The sequence below is a fragment of the Lacerta agilis genome, chromosome 16 (genome assembly GCF_009819535.1).
Source record: "Lacerta agilis isolate rLacAgi1 chromosome 16, rLacAgi1.pri, whole genome shotgun sequence".
Classification (NCBI taxonomy): Eukaryota; Metazoa; Chordata; class Lepidosauria; order Squamata; family Lacertidae; genus Lacerta; species Lacerta agilis.
The window spans coordinates 33,899,743-33,927,688 of NC_046327.1; the positions used below are offsets into that span (position 1 = coordinate 33,899,743).

At 49.4% G+C, this 27,946-nt stretch overlaps 1 protein-coding gene across 1 annotated transcript in view; it reads right to left on the reverse strand.

Moving 5' to 3' along the window:
* LOC117061180 (microtubule-associated serine/threonine-protein kinase 1-like) overlaps nucleotides 1–25,296 on the reverse strand; it is an 87,113-nt gene extending 61,817 nt beyond the window's left edge. Inside the window, exon 1 of the mRNA XM_033173864.1 lies at nucleotides 25,209–25,296. Coding sequence (XP_033029755.1) covers nucleotides 25,209–25,247 — 39 coding nt within the window. The 5' untranslated portion in view covers nucleotides 25,248–25,296. The remainder of the gene's footprint in view (nucleotides 1–25,208) is intronic.
* Between the last annotated feature and the right edge of the window lie 2,650 nt (nucleotides 25,297–27,946).

Sequence of the window (27,946 nt, forward strand, 5' to 3'; positions counted from 1 at the left end):
GACAATTCAATCCTCTGGAGACAGAGCCTCCTGGTTCTTTTATATGCTGTTTTTCTCTCACACCCAGGGCTGAAGTGAGATGCGCTATAGAAAACAATAAACGAGTGTAGCTATGATTTGACAGTGATAAGTCCATCCAGAAACAAGACCACAGCAAAGACAGGAATAATTAAAAGCGTGGAGTTTCATTTTAAAAATACTTAAAATAATTTCCATGACAATGCCAATGTACAACATTGTCCTCATAATGCAATTTTTTTTTGGAGGGAGGGGCACAGTGCTGTAGCTGAGAGAGACAGGCTTACAAGAAGTCAGCAATACAGCCTATTAATATTTCACATGGCTAGACCAAGGTATTTTGCTGAGGAAGAGCAGCAAATGCTGCCCACCAGTCAAGTACCAGCTATTTTGCCGCCTGATGTGGAAAATCCTACAAGTCTCTCTTCCTGGAAATTATATAGTTGTTGAGCTTTTGTTTAGGAAGACCCCCAACTGATAAGCTTTTTTAAAGGAAAACCCTAGTTGTTTAGCTATTATTATTATTATTATTGACTTGCCTAAGATCCAGGACAAAGCGCCGCCTTTCATAAATCCACCCCCCCCCCCCGAATATCAATTCCATCTCTTAGCATCAATTCCAGCCATTGCTTGTTAACTTACCACATTGATCCTGTAACCACTTGGTAAGCTGGTTACGCATGCCATCCTATCTTAGTGGGTGAGGACAGATTCTGCGCATTTCCATGCCTCATCAGAAAACTAGAGAAGGATTCTCTTTTCTTGCAAGGTGTTGGTTTGTTTGTTTTAAAGTTCTGCTTGGCATGGAAACTGTTTATCACCGATACATACTACATAGATATAATTTCAATATTCAAAAACACCAGTTCCTTATTCTCAGAGTATAATGTGTCTATTAATCTCAGCATCTCAAAATACTGAAGGTGCAGTTCAAATTCCACTTGCCATCCTACTTAAATCAAGCTGGCTTCATTTGTTATCACTTACCCGTGGTTAGCCCCAGTAATGATCTTATCTGTCAAATCTTTACTAACTGCTGGTGTTAAATTCAAGGCAGCATTTCAGCAACAACATGGAAGCATTTATTTTAAGCCATAGCTGTCAACTTTTCCCTTTTCTTGCGAGGAATCCTATTCAGAATAAGGGAATTACTCGGAGTCCAGTGTGACTTTCATGCTCTTTATTCAGCTCATAGTAGTGAGGAATGTAGTTCCCCCAAAACGTTTGCTTTATATACACTATTTACACAATGGGTCCCACGTGATTGGCTAATTCCGGGATACTCCTGTATGCCAATCAGAGTGTGGATTCACTTCCACCTGGAGCTGGATTGGGTGGTTCCTGCAGACCAATCAGACTGCTGCAATCTCAATCCTATTGTTCTGGGACCAATCAGACTGCTGCAATCTCAATCCTATTGTTCTAGGACCAATCAGACTGCTGCAGTTTGGATCCTATTCAACTCAGTACATAACATTCCCTTTAAAAAAGGGAAAAGTTGACAGCTATGATTTAAGCACTAGATCCTACAGCTACCTCCTGTGCACATTTAATAATCTGGGGCAGGGGAAGTGAAGTGTTTGTCTCCAGTTACATTAAAAGGTGCTCCTATCCATTTTGAGATCAAGAGGCAGACTATCAACAGCCTAACCCAGCATCCCCCAAGCTGGTGCCTTCCAGATCTTTAAGACTCCTCCTCCCACTATGCCCTGGCCAATGAGAGTTGCAGTCCAAAACATCTGGATGCCACAAGGATGGGAGGGAGAGTTTAGTATAACCCTAATATCCCACACAGTGTCTTCTATCCTACTTTTGTAAAACCTTCCTCTATGTGTGTGCACCTTGGCATAATTTTTATATATTTGTTCATTGTAGTGACTTTTGGCATGTTGCTGAGAATGCTCAGAAATGTTCAGCAGTCAACATGTGTCTGAACATCAGCTCTGCTGATATCGCTGGCTTAACACATGGCTGTCTCAAAATGCGCCAGCTACAGGTTCTGAGAAACCAGAATGAACTGCAGCTGCCACACTGGGCAAGACATATAGGCCATAATATTGAAATGGTCGCATGGGAGAAGCTGTGGAATGCAGATTTTAAAATTACAGCAGAAGGAAAACTACATGAAAATGGTGTATAGATTTAACCCCTAGTGGGTTAGCAAAAAGGTATAAATCAAAATCAAACACATGCTGGAAATTTAAAGAAAAAGAAGGTAATTTGTGGTGGTCTTGGAAGAGAGTAAAAGCTTTCTGGGAAATGATTTATAATGAATTGAAGAAAACGTTTAACATAACCTTTAGCAAAAAAAAAGAAAAACCCAGAAGGTTTTCTTCTAGTGATAGTAGGTACAGATACCAAAAGACAAAAAAAAAAAAAATCTGTTTATGTATGCTACAACTGCAGCCAGAATTGCCCCCCCCCCGAGGTGGAATGAATATGCAGTACCAACCAAGGAAAAGTGGCTGATTAAATCAGATAGCTTAGCTGGTTAGAGCATGGTGCTGGTAATGCCAAGGTTGCAGGTTCAATCCCCATATAGGACAGCTGCATATTCCTGCATTGCAGGAGGGTTGGACTAGATGACCCTCAGGGTCCCTTCCAACTCTACAATTCTTTGATTCTTTGAATTAATGAACTATATGGACATGGCAAAACTAACAGGTGTCATAAGAAATATATAAAAAATTAAAAAATTGTCCAGTAGCACCAAGTAAGTTTGTTCTTGGTACAGTATAAGCTTTCGTGTGCATGCACACTTCTTCAGATACTTCAGCATGCACATAAAAGCTTATACCAAGAACAAACTTAGTTGGTCTCTAAGGTGCTACTGGACAATTTTTTAATTTTTTATATATATATTTTGACTGCGTCAGACCAACACGGCTACCTACCTGAATCTAGGTGTCATAAGAAACCAAGAAGGAAAAAATAATAATTAAAGATTGGGGAGAAATTGTGGAATATCTCAAAAATTCTTGTATGCAAGTAAGTTCATTAGCAAGGTTAAACAAGCAGTTAAACATATTATCTAGAGAAATTAAACAATAACTTAAAATGGATTAATGTGGAAAATGCAGTATAAAAAACTAAAATAAAAAAGAAACCACAAAAGGGGGAGGAAAGTCAAATATGGATGTGTATTGGAATTGTATGTGATTTGTGTGTTTGTGATTTCTATGTCTGTAAATTTTGGAAAACTTGAAAAAGAAAAGAAAAGAAAAGAAAAGAACTGCAGCTGCCATACTTTGCAAAAGCAGTAACAAGAACCAGCCAATTTTGGATTTCTGACCTATACAGTACATGATTGCTGTTCTCCCTTTGCCATTAATTCTGCCTCTTCCCTACAGCCTACCATGCTCAGAAAATGAATGTGCATGAAGTGCATTAGATGTGAGAGGCTAGAAGCATCCCACTCCAATAAGTGTGAAATTCTCAACATCAGAATATGGGGGCAATACTTGAGAATATGCAAGACATAGATCCTAGTAGAGCCAACAATAACATAAAGGTGGAAGAAGCAGATATAAAGTTTGACATGGATGTCTTCATGAAACACAGGTTTCACAATGAATTCACATCGTAAAATCCAATTAAGCATTATTTTCTCCAAGGAAGGAAGATACCTTCAACCTATCTGGGTGGTAAAGGTAAAGGTAAAGGGACCCCTGAACATTAGGTCCAGTCATGGCCGACTATGGGGTTGCAGTGCTCATCTCGCTTTATTGGCCGAGGGAGCCGGCGTACAGCTTCCAGGTCATGTGGCCAGCATGATAAAGCCACTTCTGGCAAACCAGAGCAGCGCATGGAAATGCCGTTTACCTTCCCACCAGAGCAATACCTATTTATCTACTTGCACTTTGACGTGCTTTCGAACTGCTAGGTGGGCAGGAGCTGGGACCGAGCAACGGGAGCTCACCCTGTCGTGGGGATTCGAACTGCCGACCTTCAGATCGGCAAGCCCTAGGCTCTGTGGTTTAACCCACAGCGCCACCCGCATCCCATATCTGGGTGGTACAGAGTAACATTACAAACATTCAGAAGGGAGATATTTGAGACACCTGCAAAATGGTGCTAGATGTATTTCTAGACAGCCAATGGCCAAGTTCCAGTATGTATACAGTGGTACCTTGGTTCTCAAACGGCTTAGTTGTCGAACAAATCGGCTCCTGAACACCGCAAACCCAGAAGTGAGTGTTCTGGTTTGCGGGTGTTTTTCGAAAGCCGGACATCAGACACGGCTTCCGCGGCTTCCAGTTGAGTGCAGGAAGCTCCTGCAGACAATTGGAAGCCATGTCTTGGTTTTTGAACTGTTTCGGGAGTCGAACGGACTCCTGGAATGGATTAAGTTCGAGAACCAAGGTACCACTGTATTTTATTTATTAAATTTGTAGCCTGCCCTTCCTCCCAAAGGAGCCCAAGGCAGCAAATGCAACCTTATACCCTTGAAGAGCCGGGCAAAAAATTCACTGTGGGCTCCCAAAGGGCCTAGAACTTCTACAATATTGCTGGGGTGCCAATAACTAATCAAAACTATCCTCACCTCTCAAAATATTCAGTACTTTGTTCATTTCCCCTTTATCTTACACTCTGCTTGAGTTTTGCAACCTGGACAATGTGCCAACACCATTTGCACCATTCTGTTAAAGAGACTGGGTACTTGAATTTTGGTATTTGATAGCAAGTTAACTCAAACTGGGATTCACCTATAGGGCTGCCATATGTCCGGAATTTCCCGGACATAGTCGGGATTCAGCCCTCATAAAGAGCGTCCGGGCAGAAAATCGCTTTTTTAAATAATGTCTAGGAAAATCCAGATGTATGGTGAATTTCCTTAAAAATAGCTCAAAACTTTTTTAAAAAAAATGCAAAAAACCTCTACAGGTTTTATTCAGTCAGAATTAATAAAAGCTCAACAACCTTTGTGTTGGGATTTTCACTTTTTGAAATATGGCAACCCTACCTAACACAGTACAAACGGCAAAAAAAAAAAAATCTATTAGTATATGCACCAAAGCAGTCAAAGTGGAACAGTACAGAATGAAAGTGGGTAATTTCAAGACCACTGTAGAACACTGGCAAGGCTGGGGGTCTTTTAAACTATAGTTTACGGTATATAATATTAATCTAAAATACACAAGGCAAATACATAAATAAAACTAAAAACCACAATAAGAAGCAGGGCTTTGTAGATTAAAATAAAAACCCCATGAAAATAAATAAAATGTACAGTATTTCTTTGACAGGTAAACTGGCCTGGCATACTAAGGCAGAGAAATGAACAACGCAGTTTTTGAGGAAGTAGCTAAGCAGGTCTCTGGAGGCAAACAAGATGTGTCTTGCAGTTCTTTAAAAATTAACAGATCAACGGTGGTATTAGCTTTCTCTGTTAGCTCTCTCTCTCTCTCTCCTCATCCTCTCTCTCTCTCTCTCTCTCTCTGTGTGTGTGTGTGTGTGTGTGTGTGTGTGGTGTGTGCAAACAAATCCAAATGACAAGAAATGGGATTCCACCAAAACATTAGGAAGAACTTTCTGGTGGTTAAGAGCTGTTTGACAGTGGAACAGACTCCCACAAGACTTTCATTGGAGGTTTTTAAGCAGAGGTTGGATGGCCATCTATCGAGGATGCTTTTGCAGGGGGTTGGACTAGATGACCCTCAGGGTCCCTTCCAACTCTACAAGTGTATGATTCTATCATTTACAGAAGTAGAAATTGTGGGTCCAAAAGGCCACCCATGTAAAGAGGCGGTAGCATATCCCTAACATTTCTATACAGAACAATTATTGAATCAACAAGGGATTTGACACAACTTCTCTTGGCATTCTAAAAAAATTGTGAGGGTTTTTTTTTTTTTAAGGCAGATTAGGAGTTATTTCCACCATGTGGATACACATTTCATTGGAAACCTGTTTCAAAATCTGGTAACCGGTGAATCACCATCAAGCTGGGAGGAGGTGCGAAGTCAATTTCCACAGGTGCACCATCTTATATCACATGTTGTTTTAAAAATGACATTAATTATCCATTGCCATTTTGAACAAGTTTTGGGTACTCTGGCAAACCCAAGTTCAACAAAATCATCATATCTGAATGATATGCACATGCGAGCGGTTTCCATTTAATCTTTCAAACACAAGAGTGGGTGGCCGACTATCTATTTCTAAAAGCTACTTGTGTGTATTTATTTTCGCGAAACTGACAAGCAGCTAAATAAATGCCCTTGCACAGTTCAAATATGACATATCTATAGCATGGTAATCCTAATTAATTGGTTGGCATCCATCTGTCTCAGGAGACACTGGAAGAAGAGCGCGCCTTCAGGGGTGAAGTCAACCCACTTGGAGAGTCGCAGCACCTGCTGTGGCTGCACAGGGAGAAACAGGGCCTCTTCAAAACCTAATAAGTGACCAAGGAAAATGGATGCAGAAAGGGACAGGGCTTAGTTTCCCAATTTCCCCCCCCCCTCTCTTTTAGCGAACATAACAACACTGCCATTTCTTACAAAGATATATAACCACAAGAATTGGGGGGGGGGGAGGGTAGCATAAGGAGCCCTTCAACAAGTTAACACAACACTCAGTCTTTCCAGTATTTATTTTAGGGAACTACTCCTACATACATAGTCAGGCTCACTGCACCTGCCTTTCATTTTCTTTTTAAACACTGCAACCTCTAATACAAAGAAATGAAACAAGTCTCAGATCCAAACCATGCGCCATTGTGCACCAATGGCCACTGAGGAACTGCTTCGGGCTGTGCAAGAAGAGCATTACGTAAGGCGGCTCTGGTGGGGAGCCCCAATCACCCACCCACCCACCCAAGAGGCTGCCGTTGCGTCTCGCCTTGCTTCAGGGATATAATGGGAATGAATAATTTCACCACATGGGCCCCACCTCTTCTAATCAAGCTGTAGCTGGGAGCAGGTTATTCGGTTGTATCAAGTACAAATGGAATATCTAGGCCTGGGCTGGCCCACCCAGAAAGCATGCTGAGGCGGCCGCCTCAGGTGGCAGGTATTACAGGGGCAGCAGATCCTGATGTAGACCTTTATAGGCCAGCCTTTCTCTACCTGGTGCCCTCCAGCTATTATACTGAAGTGAGTACATGAATTTTTATTAAGCCTTTTTATTGTATAATTGAACTTATACCTCTAGTAAAGTTGATGATTTGTATTGTTGTTATCAAAGATAAAGTCCAGACCTTGAAGAAACTGCTGGTGAAACGGGAAGTTTGAAGCTAGCCACCCGTCGGGAGAACACACCCACATGTTGGAGTCACTTTGTGTAACCTTCTCCAACATTGGGAGGATGGACCCACGCGTCTGATAGACATTTGCAATACCATCTTTAACATTATACTGAACATTATATGGCACTTTGTATTTTGCACTTTGTAGATTGCACTTTGTACCAGCACTTTGATGATTTAAAGCATATATAGGCTTTGCCTCTGAGGAAATATCTATGAATGCTTTTTGTATGATGATATTGTCTGTTTAGCTTCATATTAATACAATTCTTCCAGTGATATACACAGTTTTGTATTTTATCTGAGGTACAGATACCGTGACTGTCTGTTGTTGTTTTTATTATACTGAAGGGAGCTGCAGTCCAGAACAGCTGGAGGGCACCAGGTTGGAAGAGGCTGGACTCGTCACACAGGAATTCCCTTACACCAGATCAGACTATTGATCCATCTAGCCCAGGGGTCAGCAAACGTTTTCAGCTATCCCTCAGACCTTCTGGGGGGCAGACCCAGAAATACATTTTTAATAAAGCACACATTCTACTCATGTAAAAACCCAGGCAGGTCCCACAAATAACCCAGAGATGCATTTTAAATAAAGGACACATTCTACTCATGTAAAAACACGCTGATACCCGGACCATCCGCAGGCCCGATTTAGAAGGCGATTGGGCCGCATCCAGCCCCCAGGCCCTGGGTTGCCTATCCATGATCTAGCAAGTGTTGTTTCCACTCTGGCGAGCAGCAGCAAAACATCCTTCCCAATACACCTATCTGATCATTGTACGTGGAGGTACCAGCAACTGAAGCTGGGCCTTTCTGCATCCAAGACATATGTCCAACCACTGTGCTTGCTGCTTTCCCCATTCGGTGCAGCAGAACTAGCTCACAGAGGCTGCCCGCTACCTCTCTGAAGGAGACACTGTGTTGGGCTTGCCTCACTCCAGCCAGGAGGTGTGTTCCAGAACAGGACTCATGCACAAATATAGGGAGAAGCCTTCTTTGAAGGCAAGTCATTCTTTTTCTCTCAAAGTAAATCCTTTTCCAGTTTAAAATGTTCTTCTAATGGACCCTCCAGAGTCCAGACATCTTTCGTATTGTTCATTCATGCTTGGTGCTCATGGTGCTGTTGTGGCCGCCATACGCGATGCCACTGTTTCCCCCCTGCAAATTTTTAGAGTGGTCATACTGCTTCCTTTCCACGCAGTGCTTATCCTGCAACTTCCTGCTGAAATCCCGTAACTTTTCCTACCACAAATGTTGGGGTGGGGACCTCTATGGCCACTCCAGACAGCAATAACGTGATGGCATCGGGGAAGCACGGCAGAAAAACTAATAAAGCAGAATAAACCCACCACTAATGCACTATATGGTATCGCTAGGTGACATGGTGCAGAATACACTTCCAATAAAACACCATCTGGTGGGGCCTTGGTTTTCATTAGGGGGATGCTTAGAAAACATCTCTCACACCATGGCAGGTAGCTGGGTCTCTAGACTCAGTGGACAAATCTGTTTCCAGGGTGACATAGTAAGCACCTGGGGGTCACAGGCAGGACCAGTGCTAGGGTTTCTTGCACCCTAGGAGAGGCCCCCCACCAAAGCCTGGGGGTGGTGTAGGGGGCAAGCAGCACCTCTCCGCTACAGCGGAGAAGCTGCTGCTAGCCCGTCCTGCGACCCCGCCCAAGCCTGGCCAGCACCCCCTCCATTTTGGCGCCCTAGGCAATTGCCTAGTTTGCCTTAATGGACGTGCCGGCCCTGGTCACAGGGGCAGGGGAAGGTGCTTGAAGAGTTGTACTGACACAAAGCACATACCGCAGGCGGCAGAGAGAAGAACTGCCTCCAGCACATTTCAACTTCCAAAACAGAGGGATATCCAGGATACCCCTGGGTTTGTGGCCAAATGTTTGGGTGTGTTGGGCATTTTTTTTTAAGATGGCTCTGCTGTCTTCATGAAGGATTTGCAATAACCCCCACAATGATACTGGGACATGGAAAGTGCAATATATCAGCCTGCTCTCCACCCCTGCCTCCACTTGCATCTTGGGAGACATTACACACCAGAATGGTGATCCCCAACAAATGGTAGGGGGGACTATTTGTGTATCTTTCAGCAAATCCCTGCAACCAAGGCCCCCTCCCATATAACACTGTTGAGAGCCATTTATTCCCCTGCCTTGCCGTGTGATGTCATACTTCTGGGGTAGTCTGCATGAATTAAGCAACCCCGTGGATCTTTCTCACCTAAACAACACTTTCCCTCTTGGCACTGCATCCACAAAAACCGAACCCCATTGCGTTTGACCCCTCTCGCTTGTCAAACATTTCCCCACCTTTGCTCCCTCAAGCACATGCTGTGGTACCATTACCAGGAGACTTCGTGGCAGAGGTGGCGCATTCCTTCAGCTCAGCTGAGTGAGCAGGAGGGGCCCCCAAGCACAGCACACGAGGACCCCAAACGCACACAGCAAGGGGCGCTTTCTAAAGAAATCCCTCTCAGCAGCACAACGCATGTTGTTTTAAGCTGTTGGATCACCCATCTGCTAAGGAGCAATGAAAGAGAAAACCCCACCCCACCCACATTATGATCAGAATATTATCTGACTACCACAGCACCATGAGGAAGGGCAGTGGAGTGGAAAGCAGAGGGAGAAGGAGGAACCACTGAAAACAAAGACAGTTGTCAGGAGTGGGTGCCAGGAGCAGGTTAGTAGTAACTCACACAGCTTCAGTGAAGTTAACTTTTTATTCAAAGAAACTAGACAGCCCAGGAGGCCAGGCCTGGAGAGTGCAGCAACTCTTCCAGGTAAAACTTGCCCCTAGTGTGGTGTAGTGGTTAAGAGCGGCAGACTCGTAATCTGGGGAACCGGGTTCGTGTCTCCGCTCCTCCACATGCAGCTGCTGGGTGACCTTGGGCTAGTCACACTTCTCTGAAGTCTCTCAGCCCCACTCACCTCACAGAGTGTTTGTTGTGGGGGAGGAAGGGAAAGGAGAATGTTAGCCGCTTTGAGACTCCTTCGGGTAGTGAAAAGCGGGATATCAAATCCAAACTCTTCTTCTCTTCTTCTTCTTCTATGAAGCAGTTGTGAGGACTAAATGTCCTTGCCTTCTCATAGCTGCCTAAGCTTCCTCCTTCCCTGGGTCTTTCCCATGCAATCTGAGACTCCATTGTATTACCTGTCTTTGCTCCACCCTCTTCATACCTCTTCTGGTTCTGGGAGACCAAGAGGGAGGGGAAGCCCCCCCCCAAAAAAAATTATTCAGCAGCCTGCCTCTTGTCTCTGCCTCTTGGCCCCTCTTCTCTCCAGCCTCTGGTTCTGGGCTCCTCACTGCCACAGCCTCTTCCTGCTCACTGAACCTTGTTGCCCCTTCAGTTTCTGACACCTCCTCCTCTGCCCCCTCTTCTCCCTCTGGCCACTCATCGTCACCCAACCACCAATCCCCTGGGGGTTTCATTGGGGGTTCCCCAGCTGGTGTCTCCCATCAACCCTCTGGATCCAGCCAGTCCATGAAAACAGTGACTAGCTAAGAGTCAGCAGTAACTCAGACATGTGATAAGTGTCTCCTGCTAGGCAGAAAGAAGGGTGTTTGTGTACCAAATGGTCTTCGAGAGAAGGCATGCTCACTGTGCTGGCCCCAAGGGTTTGTCCATGAAGCGAGGGTCCACGTCCAGTCCTGGGTCTAGGGGTCCAAAGGAGGTCAATCCGGCGGGGAGCAAGGCAGGGAGGCAGGTCAAGGTCCAAGGCGGGTTCAGGCACAAGGTTGCAGGTTGAGCACACGCTTGCAACTAAGTTGCTCACGCAACTTGGGCGGGGTCTGGCTGGCTTTTATCTGGCCCTATGCTTAGGGCTTGGCCCGATCCTCCGGAGACTCGCCTCTCCTCCGGGCCTGGAGGCGAGCACTCCTCCTGCAGACACTTAACTCCCTTCGCCTCTCTGCCCTGAGCCTCTGTAGCTCAGGAGAGGCTGGTGGGTTACTAGACCCATGGGATGCCTCCGCTTCTTCTGAAGAGGCTGGGAGTGGAGCACCTGCAGGCAATGAGTCCTCCCTCCCATCAGGAGCCAGAGCAGACTCTGCTGATGCCTGCACCTGGGGATCCAGCACAGGTGGGGATCCCTCAGGCTCAAGCCCTGGGCCCCGGCTCAGCTGGTTCTGAGGCGGGGAATCCTGTGCAGGCTGGGATCCCTCAGGTTCAGCATCAGAGTCTGACTCCCAGGCCATCACACACCATCCCCCCTCCCAGGCCTCCCCCTCAACCGAGGGGCCGGACCAGGCTTGCTGGGGTAAGCTGCATGGAAATCACGGAGGCAGGCAGGTGCTAGTGGACGTTTCCCGCTGGTTCCCATGAACGATCCTCAGGCCCCTACCCCTTCCAGTCGATGAGGTATTGGAGCTTCCCCCTGCGGTATCGTGAGTCGAGAATGCGCTCCCACCTCGTACTCAGGCTCCCCCTCAACCAAAACTGGCTGCGGTCGTGGATTGTCCGGGTGGAACTCGTCGGGCGGGGCGACTGGACTAAGTAGGGGACCGGGTGGAATACTGGGTGAACATTGAGCGATGGAGGTAACTGGAGGCGAAACGCCACCGGCGACACCTGCGCAGTGATGGTGATGGGCCGGCACATCGTGCATCCAGCTTCGTGAGGGCCGAGAAGGATGCAGGTGACGGGTGGAGAGCCACACCCGATCGCCAACACGGAGTTCTGGCCCCTCCTGACGATGTCGGTCAGCCTGGGCCTTGTATGCGTCCTTGGCTTGGCGCAGTTGCTCCATCAATAATTGTTGCTGGGACTGAGTTCTGAAGCCAGTCTGTCACTGCGGGGACCGCGGAAGCTGGCAGCACGTCCGGGAACAAACGTGGATGGTAGCCGTAGGAGGCCTGGAACGGGGGTCTGCTGGGTGGAGGCGTTCACTGCATTGTTGTAGGCGAACTCCGCCAATGGCAAGTGATCGACCCGTCATCCTGCTGAAAGCTGCAGTAGCACCGGAGGGTACTGCTCCAACACCGCATTTGCCCGTTCCGTCTGGCCATCGGTCTGCGGGTGGTGGGCCGCAGATAGACAGACCTCCGTCCCAAGGGTCTGGTGCAGGGCTCGCAGAAGTGGGATGTGAACTGGACGCCGCGGTCAGAAACACACGCTCGGGCAGGCCATGCAGGCGGAAGATGTGCTGCAAGTACAGCTGCGCCGTTTCCTTAGCTGTGGGTATGGACGGGCAGGGGGCACAGTGCACCATCTTAGTGAAATGGTCCGTGAAAACCAGGAGGCAGGTACAGTGACGAGATGGGGGCAAGTCCACCACAAAGTCCAGCGAGACCGTGTGCCAGGGACGCGGTGGGACTGGTAATGGCTGGAGCAGACCGGGGGGTCGCCCGGTAGGACCCTTGGCCCGCCGGCAGACGTCGCAACCAGCAACATAGCGTGCCACATCAGACCTTCAGGGCGGGGGCCACCAGAACTCCCGGCTTACCAGATGGGTGGTCCGGTACCGCCCAAAGTGCCCTGCTGCTGGGGCATCGTGGGACATCTGGAGAACCTCAGCCCGCAATGGTCCTGGTGGGATGTATAGACGACCCTGGTGCAGCAGTAGGCCCTGGTGCAGGGCCAGCCCCGGATATCGAGGGCATGACCCGTCAGACAGTTCCCGGAGCCGTTCCTGTGCCCAAGCGTCGACCCGTTGCTGTTCTCGCACCCGAGCCTGCAGCGGCTTGGCCTCCTGAGTGGCCAGGAATGCGGCTGGTGGTAAGATAGTCGTCGGTACTGCCTGCTGTACAGTGTCTGCGACGTCCTCAGGTTTCCGAGACAGGGCATCCGCTTTCCGGTTTTGGGAGCTAGGGATGTAGCGGATCCGGAACTGGAACCGGGAGAAAAACAGCGCCCACCGGATCTGCCTTTGGTTCAACTTGCGGGTGGTCTGGAGGTACTCCAGATTCCGGTGGTCCGTTCTCACTTCCACCGGGTGTCGTGCCCCCTCAAGATGATGGCGCCAGACCTCAAAGGCCACCTTGATGGCCAGTAGTTCCCGCTCCCACACGGTATAGTTACGCTCCGCCGGAAGGAGCTGCCGGGAGTAGTAAGCGCAGGGTAACAGTGGTGCATCGGGTCCGTGTTGCTGAGACAGGATGGCACCGAGAGCCGTACTGGAGGCATCAGTCTCCACCACGAAGGGACGAGAGGGATCAGGATGCTGTAAAATCGGCGCCCTCTGGAAACAGGCTTTCAACCCCTGAAATGCCACTTCAGCCTCCTCATCCCAGGAGAAGGGCGTCTTGGGGCGCAGCAGTCGGGTTAATGGGGTGGTGCGATGAGCATAATCTGCAATGAAGGTCCGGTAATAGTTGGCGAACCCTAGGAACCGCTGTAAGTCCTTGCGGTTCCGGGGCGCTGCCCACTCTCGAACCGCAGCCACCCTTCCAGGGTCCATCTGCACCCCGTCAGGGGAGAGTCGGTGTCCAAGGAAGTCCACTGACCGCTGGTGGAACTCACACTTGCTGAGCTTGGCGTACAGGCGGTGCTCCCGCAAGCGCTGCAACACGGACCGAACATGACTCTCGTGATGGGCTGGATCACGGGAATAAATCAGAATATCATCTAGGTACACCACCACGTATTTGTCTAGCAAGTCCTGGAACACGTGGTTGATGTACCGTTGAAACACGGCGGGCGCGTTGCATAATCCGAACGGCATAACCAGGTATTCAAACTGCCCATACCGGGTCCCGAATGCAGTCTTCCACTCGTCCCCGGCACGGATCCGAATCAAGTTGTAGGCCCCTCGGAGGTCCAGTTTGGTGAACATCTGCGCCCCCTGCACCCGCTCCAGCAATTCTGCAATAAGGGGCAAGGGGTACCGGTCTGGGATGGTGATCTTATTCAGGGCCCGGTAGTCATGGCAGAGGCGAAGCTCCCCACACTTCTTCTTAACGAAGAGTACAGGAGCGGCAGTGGGTGAGGTAGAGGGTCTAATGAACCCACGTTCCAGGTTCTTGCGAAGGAAGTCCTGCAAAGCTTCACGCTCTGGCTCCGAAAGAGAATATAGGCGGCTCACAGGCAGGGGCGCCCAGGCTGTAGGTCTATGCCGCAGTCGAAGGACCGATGAGGCGGCAGCTTGTCTGCTCCCTGTTCCTCGAACACGTCTAAATAGTCCTGGTACACGGCAGGGAGCGTTGACACAGCCTGCCCCATGGGGGCAGCTGCTACTAACTCGGACTGAGCACGGGAACCCGGGTCTGGGAAGCGTACAGTCCGATTGACCCAGTCGATCTGAACATGGTGTGACTCCAGCCAGTCCATCCCAAGCACCAGGGGAAACCGGGGCATGGTGGCAATGTCCAGGGTCCGCACCTCCCGGTGCTGCTGGTAGCACAGGACCAAGGGCTGGGTCTCCCGAGTAACAGCGCCCGAGCGTTAGGAGCCGTCCGTCAATTGCCTCCACCTGTACTGGTTCCGGCTTGTTCTGAGCGGCACCTGATGCTGAGTGGCGAAGGCAGAGTCCATATAGGAGCGGGTTGCCCCCGAATCCACCAGAGCGTGGGTGAGAATCCAGGGCCCACCGGGGGGGTATAGACGCACCGGTATCATGAGGTGTTGCAATTCCACTGGTGAGGGCCCATCATGTGATGCTTGGGTCCCCAGGTAGCCTGGGCCATCGGCTACTGGGGTTGGCAGTTTTCCCTGCGGCTGGCGTTTCTCAGGGCAGGTTCGGGCGTAGTGTCCACTCCCACCGCAGTAGAGACACAGGTTCCCCTCCCGACGCCGAGTCTTTTCTGAGGGGGAGAGGCGAGGCCGCGCTGCCCGAGCTGCATCGGCTCCTCCAATGACTCAGCTCTGGCCACGGAACTGCAGGGAAGCACCGGCGCCGGGAGCCCGGAGTGCCGGCGGCCCCGGGCCTGGCGACGGTCCTCCAACCGATCGTCTATCTGCAGACTCCGTTGGATGAGGGCATCCAGTGTGGCAGGGCGATCCAATGTGGCCAGCTGATCCAGTATCTCGTCTGAAAGTCCCTCGAGATACTGGTCCCGCAGGGCAGAGTCGTTCCAGGTCAAGTCCTGCGCCAGCAGCCGAAATTCCGTGGCGTAGGTGGCCACTGTGGACTTGCCCTGTTTCAACCGCCGAATTGCCCGATTGGCTTGACTCCCCTTCTGAGGGTTGGCGAACGTGGTTTCCAGATGATTGCAAAACCCCGTATAGTCTGTCATCAAGGGGGAGTCTTGCCGGAGCAGCGGCAACGCCCACTTGGCCGCCTGGTCCTTCAGCAAGCTGATCAGGAAGTGCACCTTGGTGCGGTCGTCAGGGAAATCCCGAGCTCGCCCCCTGAATATACAGCTTGGCCTGGGCGAGAAACATGGGAAAGCTGGCTGGGCACCCATCAAATTTCTCTGGCAGGGCCACTGGGTACTTGCCAGGAGCTGGGGCGGCGGCCCCAGGAGCCGGAAGGGCATCCAAACGCTGCTGAAGCGCTGTAACCGCATTGCTTAGCTGCTGCACGGTGTGGGTCAAGGCCTGGTTCTCCTGGGCCAATGCCACTAGCGCAGCCGCCTGGTCTGCCATGGCTACTAGTTCCTCCCGAACGCACCCCAGCGAAGGGGGAGTGCGGGTGTGGCGTGAGCAAACTGTGCTGGCCCCAAGGGTTTGTCCATGAAGCGAGGTCCAAGTCCAGTCCTGGGTCTAGGGGTCCAAAGGAGGTCAATCCGGCGGGGAGCAAGGCAGGGAGCAGGTCAAGGTCCAAGGCGGGTTCAGGCACAAGGTTGCAGGTTGAGCACACGCTTGCAACTAAGTTGCTCACGCAACTTGGGCTGGGTCTGGCTGGCTTTTATCTGGCCCTATGCTTAGGGCGGTCCCGATCCTCCGGAGACTCGCCTCTCCTCCGGGCCTGGAGGCGAGCACTCCTCCTGCAGACACTTAACTCCCTTCGCCTCTCTGCCCTGAGCCTCTGTAGCTCAGGAGAGGCTGGTGGGTTACTAGACCCAGGGGATGCCTCCGCTTCTTCTGAAGAGGCTGGGAGTGGAGCACCTGCAGGCAATGAGTCCTCCCTCCCATCAGGAGCCAGAGCAGACTCTGCTGATGCCTGCACCTGGGGATCCAGCACAGGTGGGGATCCTTCAGGCTCAAGCCCTGGCCCCGGCTCAGCTGGTTCTGGAGGCGGGGAATCCTGTGCAGGCTGGGATCCCTCAGGTTCAGCATCAGAGTCTGACTCCCAGGCCATCACACTCACCGCCAGAGCCATGCTGAGGGACATCAGAGCAGCACAACCACCCTTGTGGTAAAAGCTTCACCTCTCACTGCTTTCACATGGCGATGCTCTCCGGAACCCAATTACACATGAACTTTAGTAGCTTCTCTCTGCAGGAACCCTAATCTCACCCCACCCATAGCACACAAGGGAGGCTCTCTGAACGCAGGGAATGCACTGCTCCATTTCCATGCTCCCTCTGCCAGTCCTGAACTACCCTCAGAACTGTGAACATGCAGAAGGTTACCTCTAAGATCAGTGAAAGAAAAGGCGGGCACACTTGAAATGTGTATGCCGTACGGTGGAACAGCAAGTGCAGGGTCTGAAGAACTGGGGATGCTCTTCAGTGGACCTCAAAGCTCTTCTTAACTACAGAGTTGTGGCAACATGATATGGCTAAAATTAGATGGAGTCAGGATTGGGGCATGTATATTTCATTAAACTCTCCCCCTCCCCATCATAATAAAGACAGACCATACCTACTGGTTCAAACCAGAGGAGGGCAGCTGCAGGAGAAAGATCTTTTTCAATAGCGGCCCAATTATGACATGCTTTCTCCAGAAGGGCCTGCCTGGCACAAACACTGTCATATTTTGGGTGCCAGGCTGGGACTTAACATTTATTCCAGTGCATTTGGCTGTGGGGATTTTCCTCTTCTGGCAGGGTGGGCTTTCTTGGGTTTGTTGTTTTAATGATGAGTCATAGTGTTGTGTTGTGCAACTGTTTTGGCTTTTGGCTATTTAGTATGACTGCCTTTACTCTATTTGAATTTTTACTGTATGTGTTCTGTATATTTTTGCTGTATTAATAGAAGTTGCCTTGAGACCCTTGTCAAACCACTGTTTTAGCAGGCCAAAGTGACCTCCCCGGGGCGCAAGCCTAGGCAGGATGTATGGAGGTCCTGGGCTGACAAGAAGACAAGATGCCCCTCTCAGCCTCACTGATGTGGTCCAAAGGAAAGCAGAGCAATATGTTTAGCACCAGCTGGGTTTCCTCCTGAGCCTTTTTTTCTTCCAAAAGCAGCAAAGGTTTAGAATCAGAGTAGAAGGGGCATTTTTTTCATATGTGGTGGATGTGCCCGAAAGTAGAAGGCTTCTGGGAGAAGATATATAATGAGTTGAAAAAGATGTTGAAAAATACATTTAGTAAAAAACCAGAAGCCTTCCTACTGGGTATTTTAAATCATGAAATCCCAAGAGAGGACAGAACAGTCTTTATGTATGCCACAACAGCAGCAAGAATCTTATTAGCAAAAAACTGGAAGACAGAGGATATACCAATGATTGAAGAATGGCAGATGAAAGTAATGGACTATATGGAGCTTGCTGAACTGACCGGGAAACTCCGAGACCAGAGGGACGACACGGTGGAGAAAGATTGGATTAAATTTAAAGTATATTTGAAGAAGTATGCTAAAATTAGTATTTAAAACAAGCAGGAAGAAATAGTTAGGCTACAGATATTGAAGCTAGATAAGATGTAGAAATAGATGAAGTAAGGTTAAGGTTACTAAATAAGATAAGATGATTAGAGTATTAATATGAGAATAGAAAAGGGTAAAGAAATTACTAAAGATGACTTACAAGGAAAGCAGACGGGGAGGATGTGAGGAAGTCAATTTACAATGTTATAATGAAGGATAGATAGGTTTAAATGAGTGTTTTTTGTTTTGTATTTTGTTATATTGTTTTTTATTGTATGTAGTGTTCTGTTTGTGTTTTGTTAAAAAAAATAATATTTTTTTTGGGGGGGGAAATAGAATCAGAGTTTTCCTTCTCCTAGATGGGCTACCTGCGTAGGTTGACATGCCCCACCTGCCCCTCACTTCCCTCCACAGCAAGTGCACAAACCGCCTTCTTGGTCGTTGCACCCAAGGGCATAACATGGGGAGGCCCACGGGGCCCATGACTTTGGAAAGGGCGTGAGGGGGTGCAAGCAGGCGCTCCCACAACACACCCCCTCATTCGCCAAGCCACACCTGGGCTGGGCCTTCAGGGCTGGGGCAAGGGTGGCACCTCCTTCCCCTTGTGATCAGCAAAGGGATGCCTGCACACTCTGCCTCTGGGCTGGCTGAGAGGAACTGAGTGGGAGAGCACTGCCGCCACCCAACAAAAAAGGAGCGAGAGGCTCTGGCAGCCTCCTCCTCCTCCTTTGCAAACGGGGCACCACAGGTTGCCGTGTGGGAGCTTGCAGGCTGGATAGGGGCAGGGCATGAATGGCGCATGGCAGGGATTTCTGAGCGGTGTGCTTGGTTTGCACACACACACACATTGTGCACCAGGGGCAATGGCCCCCCTGGCATCCCCACAATATGCCACTGGGGTGCCACAGGCCTCATCATGGGGTGCCTTCAAGCCTCTTTCTCCCTCCTCTCCCTTGCCACCAGCTCAGACTGCCACAGCTCAGTCAGAAGTGAGGGTTTGGGCTGGCGCGGGCACCCTCCGTGCCCCACCCCCCAGGCACACACACACGTGCACCCTGGGTGCCAAGAACGTGCACTATACAGTTCGTTGGACCCACTATTGGTCTCATCTGTTTAGTCTGCCTGAGTCTGTCTTCTAATGCCGGGGAAGTCCCTAACTCACCAAGGGTTTGAGACCCTTTGGCAACCTCCACCTGGTTTAGCCGACCAGTTGAAGCTGACAGCCCCTAGGAGCCACAGGTGAGGGCTGAGTGCAGGATGGGGACCAAAGGTGGACAAATTACCCAAGGAGCACAATGCATCCCCCACCAGAGGCACTACCCTTCCCCTAACACTAAATAAAAGTATAATAACAATCACCACAGGCCTCTCTCATCCTGTTACCCACAGTGGCCAACCAGGCATGAAGAAGCATTGGCCTTTTGTCACTGGTCTGACTCTCCTACGAGTCAGTTTCGGGTGCTGCATTCTCCTTCTACATTCTGGTACAGTGTCTTCCTGGAAGTGTGTCGGCTGTTGGCAACAGTCCCATAGGAGTCAGTCGGGGGGAGTTCTCCCACTCTGCGGCAACCCCCAGCCAGCCACGCTCCCCAACTTCCTCCCACCACAACACCAGATTTCAGGTGGTGCAGGCAGTTCCACCGCACAGGGTGCTGAGGTGAGGGGATCCAAAATTGAGAAGATCCAAAATTGAGAAGATCCATACGGGAAGTGCCAAATTTTGACATCACACGGGGTGCCATATTCCAAAATATTACTAAAATCTGCCCCATCCACCATGTGTGTGTGTGTGTGTGTGTGTGTGTGTGTGTCCCACCAATTGTGGACTTCCTGCAAATGGTCTGAAAGCAAAACAATAGATACTAGAGCAGAGAAGATGAGGTACATGCTGCATCTGCAAGATATCCAAATCCCAGCCTACACTTACCTGTGTCAAATAGCCATCCTTGAAGGTGAGCCAGTCAATGCAAGGCTAGGGTGCTGCAGCTGTTACTCTCAAACTAGGACTGGGGGAGAGCTGGGTTCACATCCCCACTCAGCCATGGACCTTACTGGGTAGCCTTGGGAAGGTCACTCCCTCTTCCTCTCCTAACTCAGAGGGTTATTGTGAGGAAAAAGTAGGAAGAGCCACGACTACCACCTGGGCACCTTGGAAGATTGGCAAGATAAAAATGTTTTGCATGCGTCAGCTTTGCATGTGCTCATCCCCACAACTTGAATATTGTATTTGGATTGTGGGCACCCTATCTGGCCTGGTCGGTCGCTCCAAAAGACTAGCTATCAATAAGAAGTCCTCAGTTCAAATCTCACCTTGTGCTATCAACACACTAGATGGTCTTCAGCAAGTCACACTAATATCATTTGGTTGGTTGGTTGGTTGGTTTAGGAGAGGGCTGCTTAAAGTTAATAATATTGGGTCTACCTCAACCTCATTATTGTAAGAGTTACTGTATGCAAAGTGTCTAAAACGCTCCAGCACTGACACATCACATTAAAATATTATGATAAAGAATTACTAGTTTTATAATTACCACATGAAAATGGTTGCAAGTCATGAAGACTGTTGCTAAATTCAAGTTACATTTAGAAGAATGTAATGCATACTATTTATATCGGCAGCTCCACAAATAATATCGAAGCCACAGTATAATTAAGGCGTAGGGGTGATATTTTCTTTGTAGCATCGTGAAAACAGTAGGCAAAAAAACCCACGTCAGTCAATACACTTCATCCACACTTGATCAAATGGTACAGGAGTGCCTTTTACCAGCTCCCGGGCCTCCCGTCATTTCTGGGTAGGAATAGCCTTATGTCTGTGACTCATGCACTGGCAACCTCAAAGCTGGATTGCTGCAATGTGCTCTATTGTGGGGCTGCCTTTGGGGCTGATCTGGAACCTGCAGTAGTGACAAATGTGGTGCCTCAGCTACTCAATAGATTACATTATTGTACAGATATTATTACCCCACATCAGGAGCTGAATTGGCTGGTCATTAGCTATCAGGCTAGGTTTAACTTCCTGGCTCTGGCTTACAAAGCCCCAAACAGCTTGGGACCAGATTGACAGATTGCCTCCTCCCTTATTGCCCTGTCTGATCAGCTGAGGCCTCTTGGTTGTAGAACATTGTGAAGAAGTGCATTTGGGGGTGATCAGGAACAGGGCCTTCTCTTGGTGGCATGTCCAGCTGGACACCAACACTGATGGTGTTTGGGCGCCTTCTGAAGAGGGCCTTCTCGGTAGTGGCACCCACCCTGTGGAACACCCTCCCACCAGATGTCAAAGAGAAAACCAACTACAGTACCAGACTTTTAGGAGACATATGAAAGCAGCCCTGTTTAGGGAAGCTTTTAATGTTTAATAGATTATTGTATTTTAACATTCTGTTGGAAACCGCCCAGAGTGGCTGGGAAAACCCAGCCAGATGGGCGGGGTATAAATAATAATAAATTATTATTATTATTATTATTATTATTATTATTATTATTATTATTAGTGACCCTAGGATCTTTGCTGGTGTCTAGTTCCAAAGGTGGTTTTTAAAGGTGCTACTGCACCTGCTTGTTTGGATTTACTTTAGGTGTCCTTCCGCTTTAGGAAGGAAGGACAAAGGATCCAGCAGGGAGTTTTGCTGCATGGATCCCTCCGCGTTTGGGCGAAGCGCGCCAATTTGGCCAATATAACGGTCAGTAGTTAGTTTCCCGCCCAAAAGCTAGCATAGAAACAAGGTTGTGATTGGTTTGTGTAACTGTTATGACGATGTTTGAGTCTTCAATAAATAGCCTCCGCTCTCTGTAGTGTGTGTGGAGAACGCGCGAGACAAGCTAGAGAGAACATCGGTGCGTGGCAAGCCAAGAGAGAAACCAAAACCAAAACCAGCCGCACAGAGCAGTTGAGAGCTTCTTCACCAGACTGCAGTCTCTTAGTATTTATTTCATTTTATTAAAAAAACTTTCATTTGGCCGTCTAAGTTTTGGCCACTACCTAGTTTAGTCTGTCTTCTTCTCCGGAGACCTCCGGAATCCTTGGATCTTCCAGACACTTGCAGAAAACCTTCAGAAACTCCAGCAGCCTTCAGAACTCACAACAGAAACCTTCAGATCATAGCCAGTGGACCTTTTCACGGCGCAGTGGGAGCAGGAACTCCAGAATTACTGGTCGTCCCATCTGCTGGCTATCCCCACACCTGTTTGATGGATCATTTTATTTTTCCTGCTGTGTAGCATATGAAAGGCAGTATACATACAAGCCCAAAGTATTGTAAGGACCATTGGTAAAAGAAGGATGAGGAAATGCTTAAACCTATCGCCTGGACAAATAAATACTCTAAACAATGGTTGGCTTACATGTGTAGAAGCACAAACCATACTCTGGATTTTGAACTCTGACTAGTGCAGACCATGGTTAGGCATGATGTCTGAAGAGATATAGCAAGATATGTCTAGTGGACGTCACTGAAAGATGGCACTTAGTTTCTAACAGTGCAAATTCCAGAACTGAGACTATCAGGAAGCAACACTTTCCGACCCGGGAACCCTATGGCTTAGTCCTGGGAATCGCTAGCTTTATGTTGGATGAAATTCTCTCTTCGCATGGTCAGAAGCACTTTCATCACTTCTCACTTCATATGCTTCAGGACAGCCTGGGCATTGCATAAAGACACCGCAGATGGGCCCTGCATAAATAAATTAAGCCCTACTCCAATATGACTTTCTCTTCTCCATCAAAGAGACTGCAAAATGAGGTAGGGGAAGTTATGGATCGCTGCATTATTAATTGAAAGTATTGTCGTCGTCATCATCATCAGATTATCCACCCTTCACCGGAAACCCCCAGAATGGATTACAGCAAAATAAAATACAGAATAAAAACAGTTCAAAACAAAATACAATCACAAATAGAACTATGGAACTAGCTGTCCATATCCAGTCAACTTTTTGCTATTTCATATGGCTCTTAGCTTCCAGTGTCTACCAATTCTTAAACTGTGAAATAAAGAGAAACAGATTTTCTCATTTATCAAGTTTATATCCTAGCTTTCCTCCAAGGAGCCAAAGATCCATTTTATCCTCAAAAGAATCCTGTCAGTTGGATCACACCAATGATGGCTGGCCCAAGGTTACCCAGCTAAGAAAGGATCTGAATTTGCCTGGGTCACCCCAGTCCCAGCACTCTAACTAGTACAGCGGCATTTGCCAGCCTGGTGCCCTTCCAGATGTTTTGGATTGCAACTCCCATCAGCCTTCAGCCAACATGCTGTGGTCCAAAACACCTGGAGAGCACAAAGTTGGAAAAGTCTGCACTACACTTTCTGCATCTTTCCAGGGACCCACTGCAAACGCAGCTCGGGAAATGGTAAATTTGGTTTCTTGGGAACAGATTGCTCACATGAAATGATGGGCTTTGAAAAAGTTTTGTTTCCATTTTTAGAATGCCTCGCTTTCACTAAGCACGTGGTCCAGCCACGGGACTTCTGCTGTTTCGCTTTTCCCTTCCACATGAGCTGAGCATCCCTGTGCCTTTCTCTCTCTTCTGAATATGTATCTTTCCTTCCTGTCTGGGACAGTATGCAGATGAATGGAGTGTGCTACTCTCTGGGAACCTAGCATATGCATACATTGTCATCCCTCCATAATTCCAAACAATTTGTTTATATACCATGAACACCTTTCAAGCTCTGCGAAATAAAGAGGGACAAGGCTAAACAACTGTTAAAGCTAAGTATTTTTAAAACATATAACTAGAAGTGTCTGGACATGTGGAGAGGTTGTTTGTTACCTCCAAAGCCCATACTGCCTGCAAGGAGTCAAGAGAACTTCCATTCAATTTCCAGGGGGGCTCACATCCAGATACCAGCCAGGCAGAACCTGCTTAGGCCCAGAGTCCATGGGACTCTTGGGTGGGTGCCCCATTCTGTGTCTCTCATCATATCCATACTCCAGTACTCCAGTTGTTGAATCTCATTCATGTCACAGTCCTAATTCTTCTGTGCACACAATGTGTGTTATCAGCACACAATGCTTCACTGAGCATTTGTGGAACTTCTGGAGTAGCCAAGCAAAATCACTTATGTCAAAGGTGTGGTGGGTTGGCCTCCAGAGGTTTTCCCTAAAAAGCTTTAGCAACTGGGTGTTTCCATTGCAGTCTTTTGCTGTTCAACATTTCCTAACGACCGAAGTGGGAAAGTAGCAATATAAAACACCTTGGCTTTGGAATGTTTTCACAATCAAAGACTCACCCAGCACCCACTCCAAGTCTTTCTCGAAGCTTTTTTTTATCCCCCGCCGCCACCCCTTCAGCCTTTTTAGCGTTTGGCAATTGCTTTATTCCATTTGGGTACTGTCATGCTGAAGCTGTAGTTTACATATTAAGGTTTATAAAATAATAATGTTTGTAAAGCTGCCCTGATAATGTACTTAAAGCATAGGGCAGAAATCTAAACAAGTTATTTAAGTAAATAAATGTCATAATTCTACCCCTTTTTATCCTTGCTTCCCTCATTTCTCCCTTGCCAGTGCCCTGTATTTAGAGTGGAACTTCCTCTGGGCAGGGACTGCTGCTTGTCATTTTTGCATGCTGCCAAACACTACATAAACGAACTCTAGCCTGACCCCACTGGGAAATTCTTATATTCCTAGGACTGAGGTATTTCGGAAAGCCAGTATCCAGGCGAGCCTCGGTCTCTTCAGTCTGGCTTTGCCCCAACGGATGGAGCAGGGGGAAAGGAGGCGGAAAAAAGGAACCTTCTCCCAGATCTCATTTTCAGCAAAGCCAAATGATGATCCGCAAGCGCCGCTGATCTTTCCCTGGCGCTGCCCAGGGACTCGCGTGACCCCACAGCCCACCCGGGACAGGCCGCCCTCGGCTTCCCCGCTGGTCTTCGGCTATTCCGTCCCCCTTCCCACTCCTCCCCCTGCGACACCATAAGATTTGCTCGGGTCTGGCGTGCAGGGAGCGCGGCCACCTCCGGCGGCGCCCCCCTGGCAGCAAAGGAAAAAGCCGCCCGGTTGGCACCCACCGAGCACACCTGCGCCCTGCAGGAAGAAACAAGTCCGGGCTGGGCTTCTGCTCGGAGGCTCCCCCGGGATGGCGGAGAGAGCGGCGGCGGCGGCGGCGGCGGCTGTCGCCCTGCCTTTGCTGTCCGTCGGTCGGCCGGCTGGCCTGCCCTCCTGCGTCGGCGGAGAGGGCGCGCGGATTGCGCGCCGCATCCCCGGCACAGCGGCAGGCTTGGCCAGGGCGGCGCGGGGTTCGCTTTGGGGAGGAGGGAGAAGGGACCCGCTGAGCGCCCTTTACCTGGAGCCGCCTCCGGCGTATGATCCCGGAGTCGTCCATCGCTGGCCGGCCCGAAGAGCTCGCCCCATGGACGCCGCGCGCCTAGTGCCAGCCGAGTCCGCCTCCCGTGCCGCCTTCCAGGCCGCGGCTGCGCTGCGCTGGGCCGGCCGCAGAGGCTGGAATTCAGGGCGGGGCTGTCCAGGTGGGCTGCGCGGATGGGGCGCCTCGCCCGCCCCCCCGACTGCGGCACAGCCCCGGTCTCTCGGCGGGCCTGGCGGGCGCCTCGCCTCGGACGCTTGGCCTGGGGCGCGCCGGGCGGATCCTCTCTCTGCGCCGGGGCAACGCCGCGCCCCTCCGGCTCGCCGGCAGCATGCACGCCCGAGGCTGCTGGAGCTGGAGCAGCGGCAAAAGGAGGCGGCGAGGGCGGCGGCCGCCCCTCCCCGGCTCCCGCTTCTGTGCGCCGCGGGCGGGGCCGGCGTGCGCTCCGGCTGCCACCAAGCCCGACCTAGCGGGGGCAGCGAGAGGATGCGGCGCCCCCTCGCCGGCCAAGTCCAGCCTCCTTAACCCTTTCCCCTCGGCCGGCTTGGCGATCACACGACGTTGCGCAGCGCCTGCTCCAATGCTGAGGGTGGGGGGCGCAGCTGCAGCGCGCCGGGATTTGACGCACTCCCCCGCCCTCGGGCAAAAGACCCTCACTGAGAACTAGACTCTTGCCATCTCTCCTTTGGCGCGCGGAGCGGAGGCAGCCCTTAAGAAGTAACCACCCCGCGCGCTACCGGTACCTACATTCCACGCGTCAGTGGCGCGTCTTGCCTCAGGCGCCAAAATATCTTGGTCGGCCCCATAAGAGCCAACTCCTAGGGGCTGTGGGGACTTCGACCCCCACAATAATATATTTGAGGGGGCCAGACCCCCTCAGATTTGATGTTCATTCCCATTCAAATGGTATGTGTGTGCTGCATCTTGCGATCAATTATGTGGGACAAAAAGAAAAAAGGAAAAGGACTCCTGGATGGTTAAATCCAGTTAATGGGGTGCAGTGCTCATCTCCCTTTCAGGCCGAGGGAGGGGTTTGTCTGCAGACAGCTTTCTGGGTCATGTGGCCAGCATGACTAAATCACTTCTGGCGCAACAGAACACCCTGACGAAAACCAGAGCACACGGAAACGCCATTTACCTTCCCACCACAGTGGTACCTATTTATCTACTTGCACTGGCACGCTTTTGAACTGCTAGGTTGGCAGAAGCTGGACCAGAGCAATAACAGCTCACCCTGTTGCGGGGATTCGAACCGCCAACCTTCCGATCAGCAAGCCCAAGAGGCTCAGTGGTTTAGACCGCAGCAGCACCCGCTCCCTTACCTGACCCCCCAATATTTTATTCAAGTTCGCCCCCCTGGTGTACCCTGAATGAATATTATATAGAATCATAGAATTATGATGTTGGAAGGGACCCCAAGGGTTTTCTAGTCCAGGATCCATGACAGCTGACCATCCAACATCTGCTTTAAAACCAAGGAAGGAGAGTCCGCCACCTCCCAAGGGAGCCCGTTCCACTGTCAAACAGCTCTTACTGTAAGAAAGTTATTCCAGATGTTTAGTCAGAATCTCCTTTCTGGTAACTTGAAATGAAGATCTGCCTTTAAAAGGGTGGGAGAGTAATATCAGATTCTAGCACCCATATGCCACACAGATAAAACATTCCAGTTGCCAGCTAAATCAAATCCAGCTCATCATCAGCCAATGGCAGTTGGTAGTGTAGTAGTCTGACAAATGTGCTTTAGTAGGTTACACAGAAATATATTGGTATTAGAATATATTTTAAATTTACACAGGGTTGGCACAAGCAGAAAATCTTAAGTGGCTCTCCCTCGTGGGACACAATGCCTTGGTAAATTCTCTTTATACAAGTTGCATTAAAATTGGTGGGAGCTGTGGAGGAGCTAATCCTTTGCAAAACTTCCCAGATGGTGTCTTGTGGGCCACTGCTGCCATAGGAGCATACGAAGCTGCCTTATGCCACATGGGTCCATGATGCAGCCTAGCATCTTCCCACCTGGCACTGGTTTCCCATGGTCTCAGGACAGACAAGGCTCCTTTCTTCAGAAGTTAGCCCTCAACATCAGAGGGACACTGAAGTTGGCTCCTAGTTCCACATTTGCACAAAGGTTCAAATACAACACCATCCAATAACTTTAAAAATTAACTAAGATCTATGTGTTCCCGAACCCCAAACTAAGCTTTGGTGCACCCCATATCTATATCTCCTTGACAAAGTCCCTGTTTCCTTGGAGATCAGCAATTGTGCACCTGAAGCAACTACTTCCAACTACTTTGTTGCTTATGTCATTGAGTTGGTGCAGGTGTTATTAGCAGCCACAGAGCCTATCTCATACACTACTCAGAAGCAATCCCCATTCCATTCAATAGGACTTACTTCCAGGAAGGTTCACTGTGGTGGTCAAGGCTATGCTGTCAGTATATACCGGTAGGTGGTGGTGAGTTATGCTCCTCCATACAACTTTCCCCCTTCCTCTACATAGAAAACTAGCATGTCAATGAGATGGATTCTATCCCTGACATGCTAGTTTTCTATGTGCAGGCAACAAGGAGTGTTCCATTATGCAAGTCCCCACTTTCGCTCTGAAGTGGCGCAGCTCAGACACATTTACCACCTCAGTAAGAACTAGTCCTTTGTAAAGCAAGAGTTTCTCTGGGTACTGATGGCATTGGGATTAAGGACAAGATCAATCATTGACC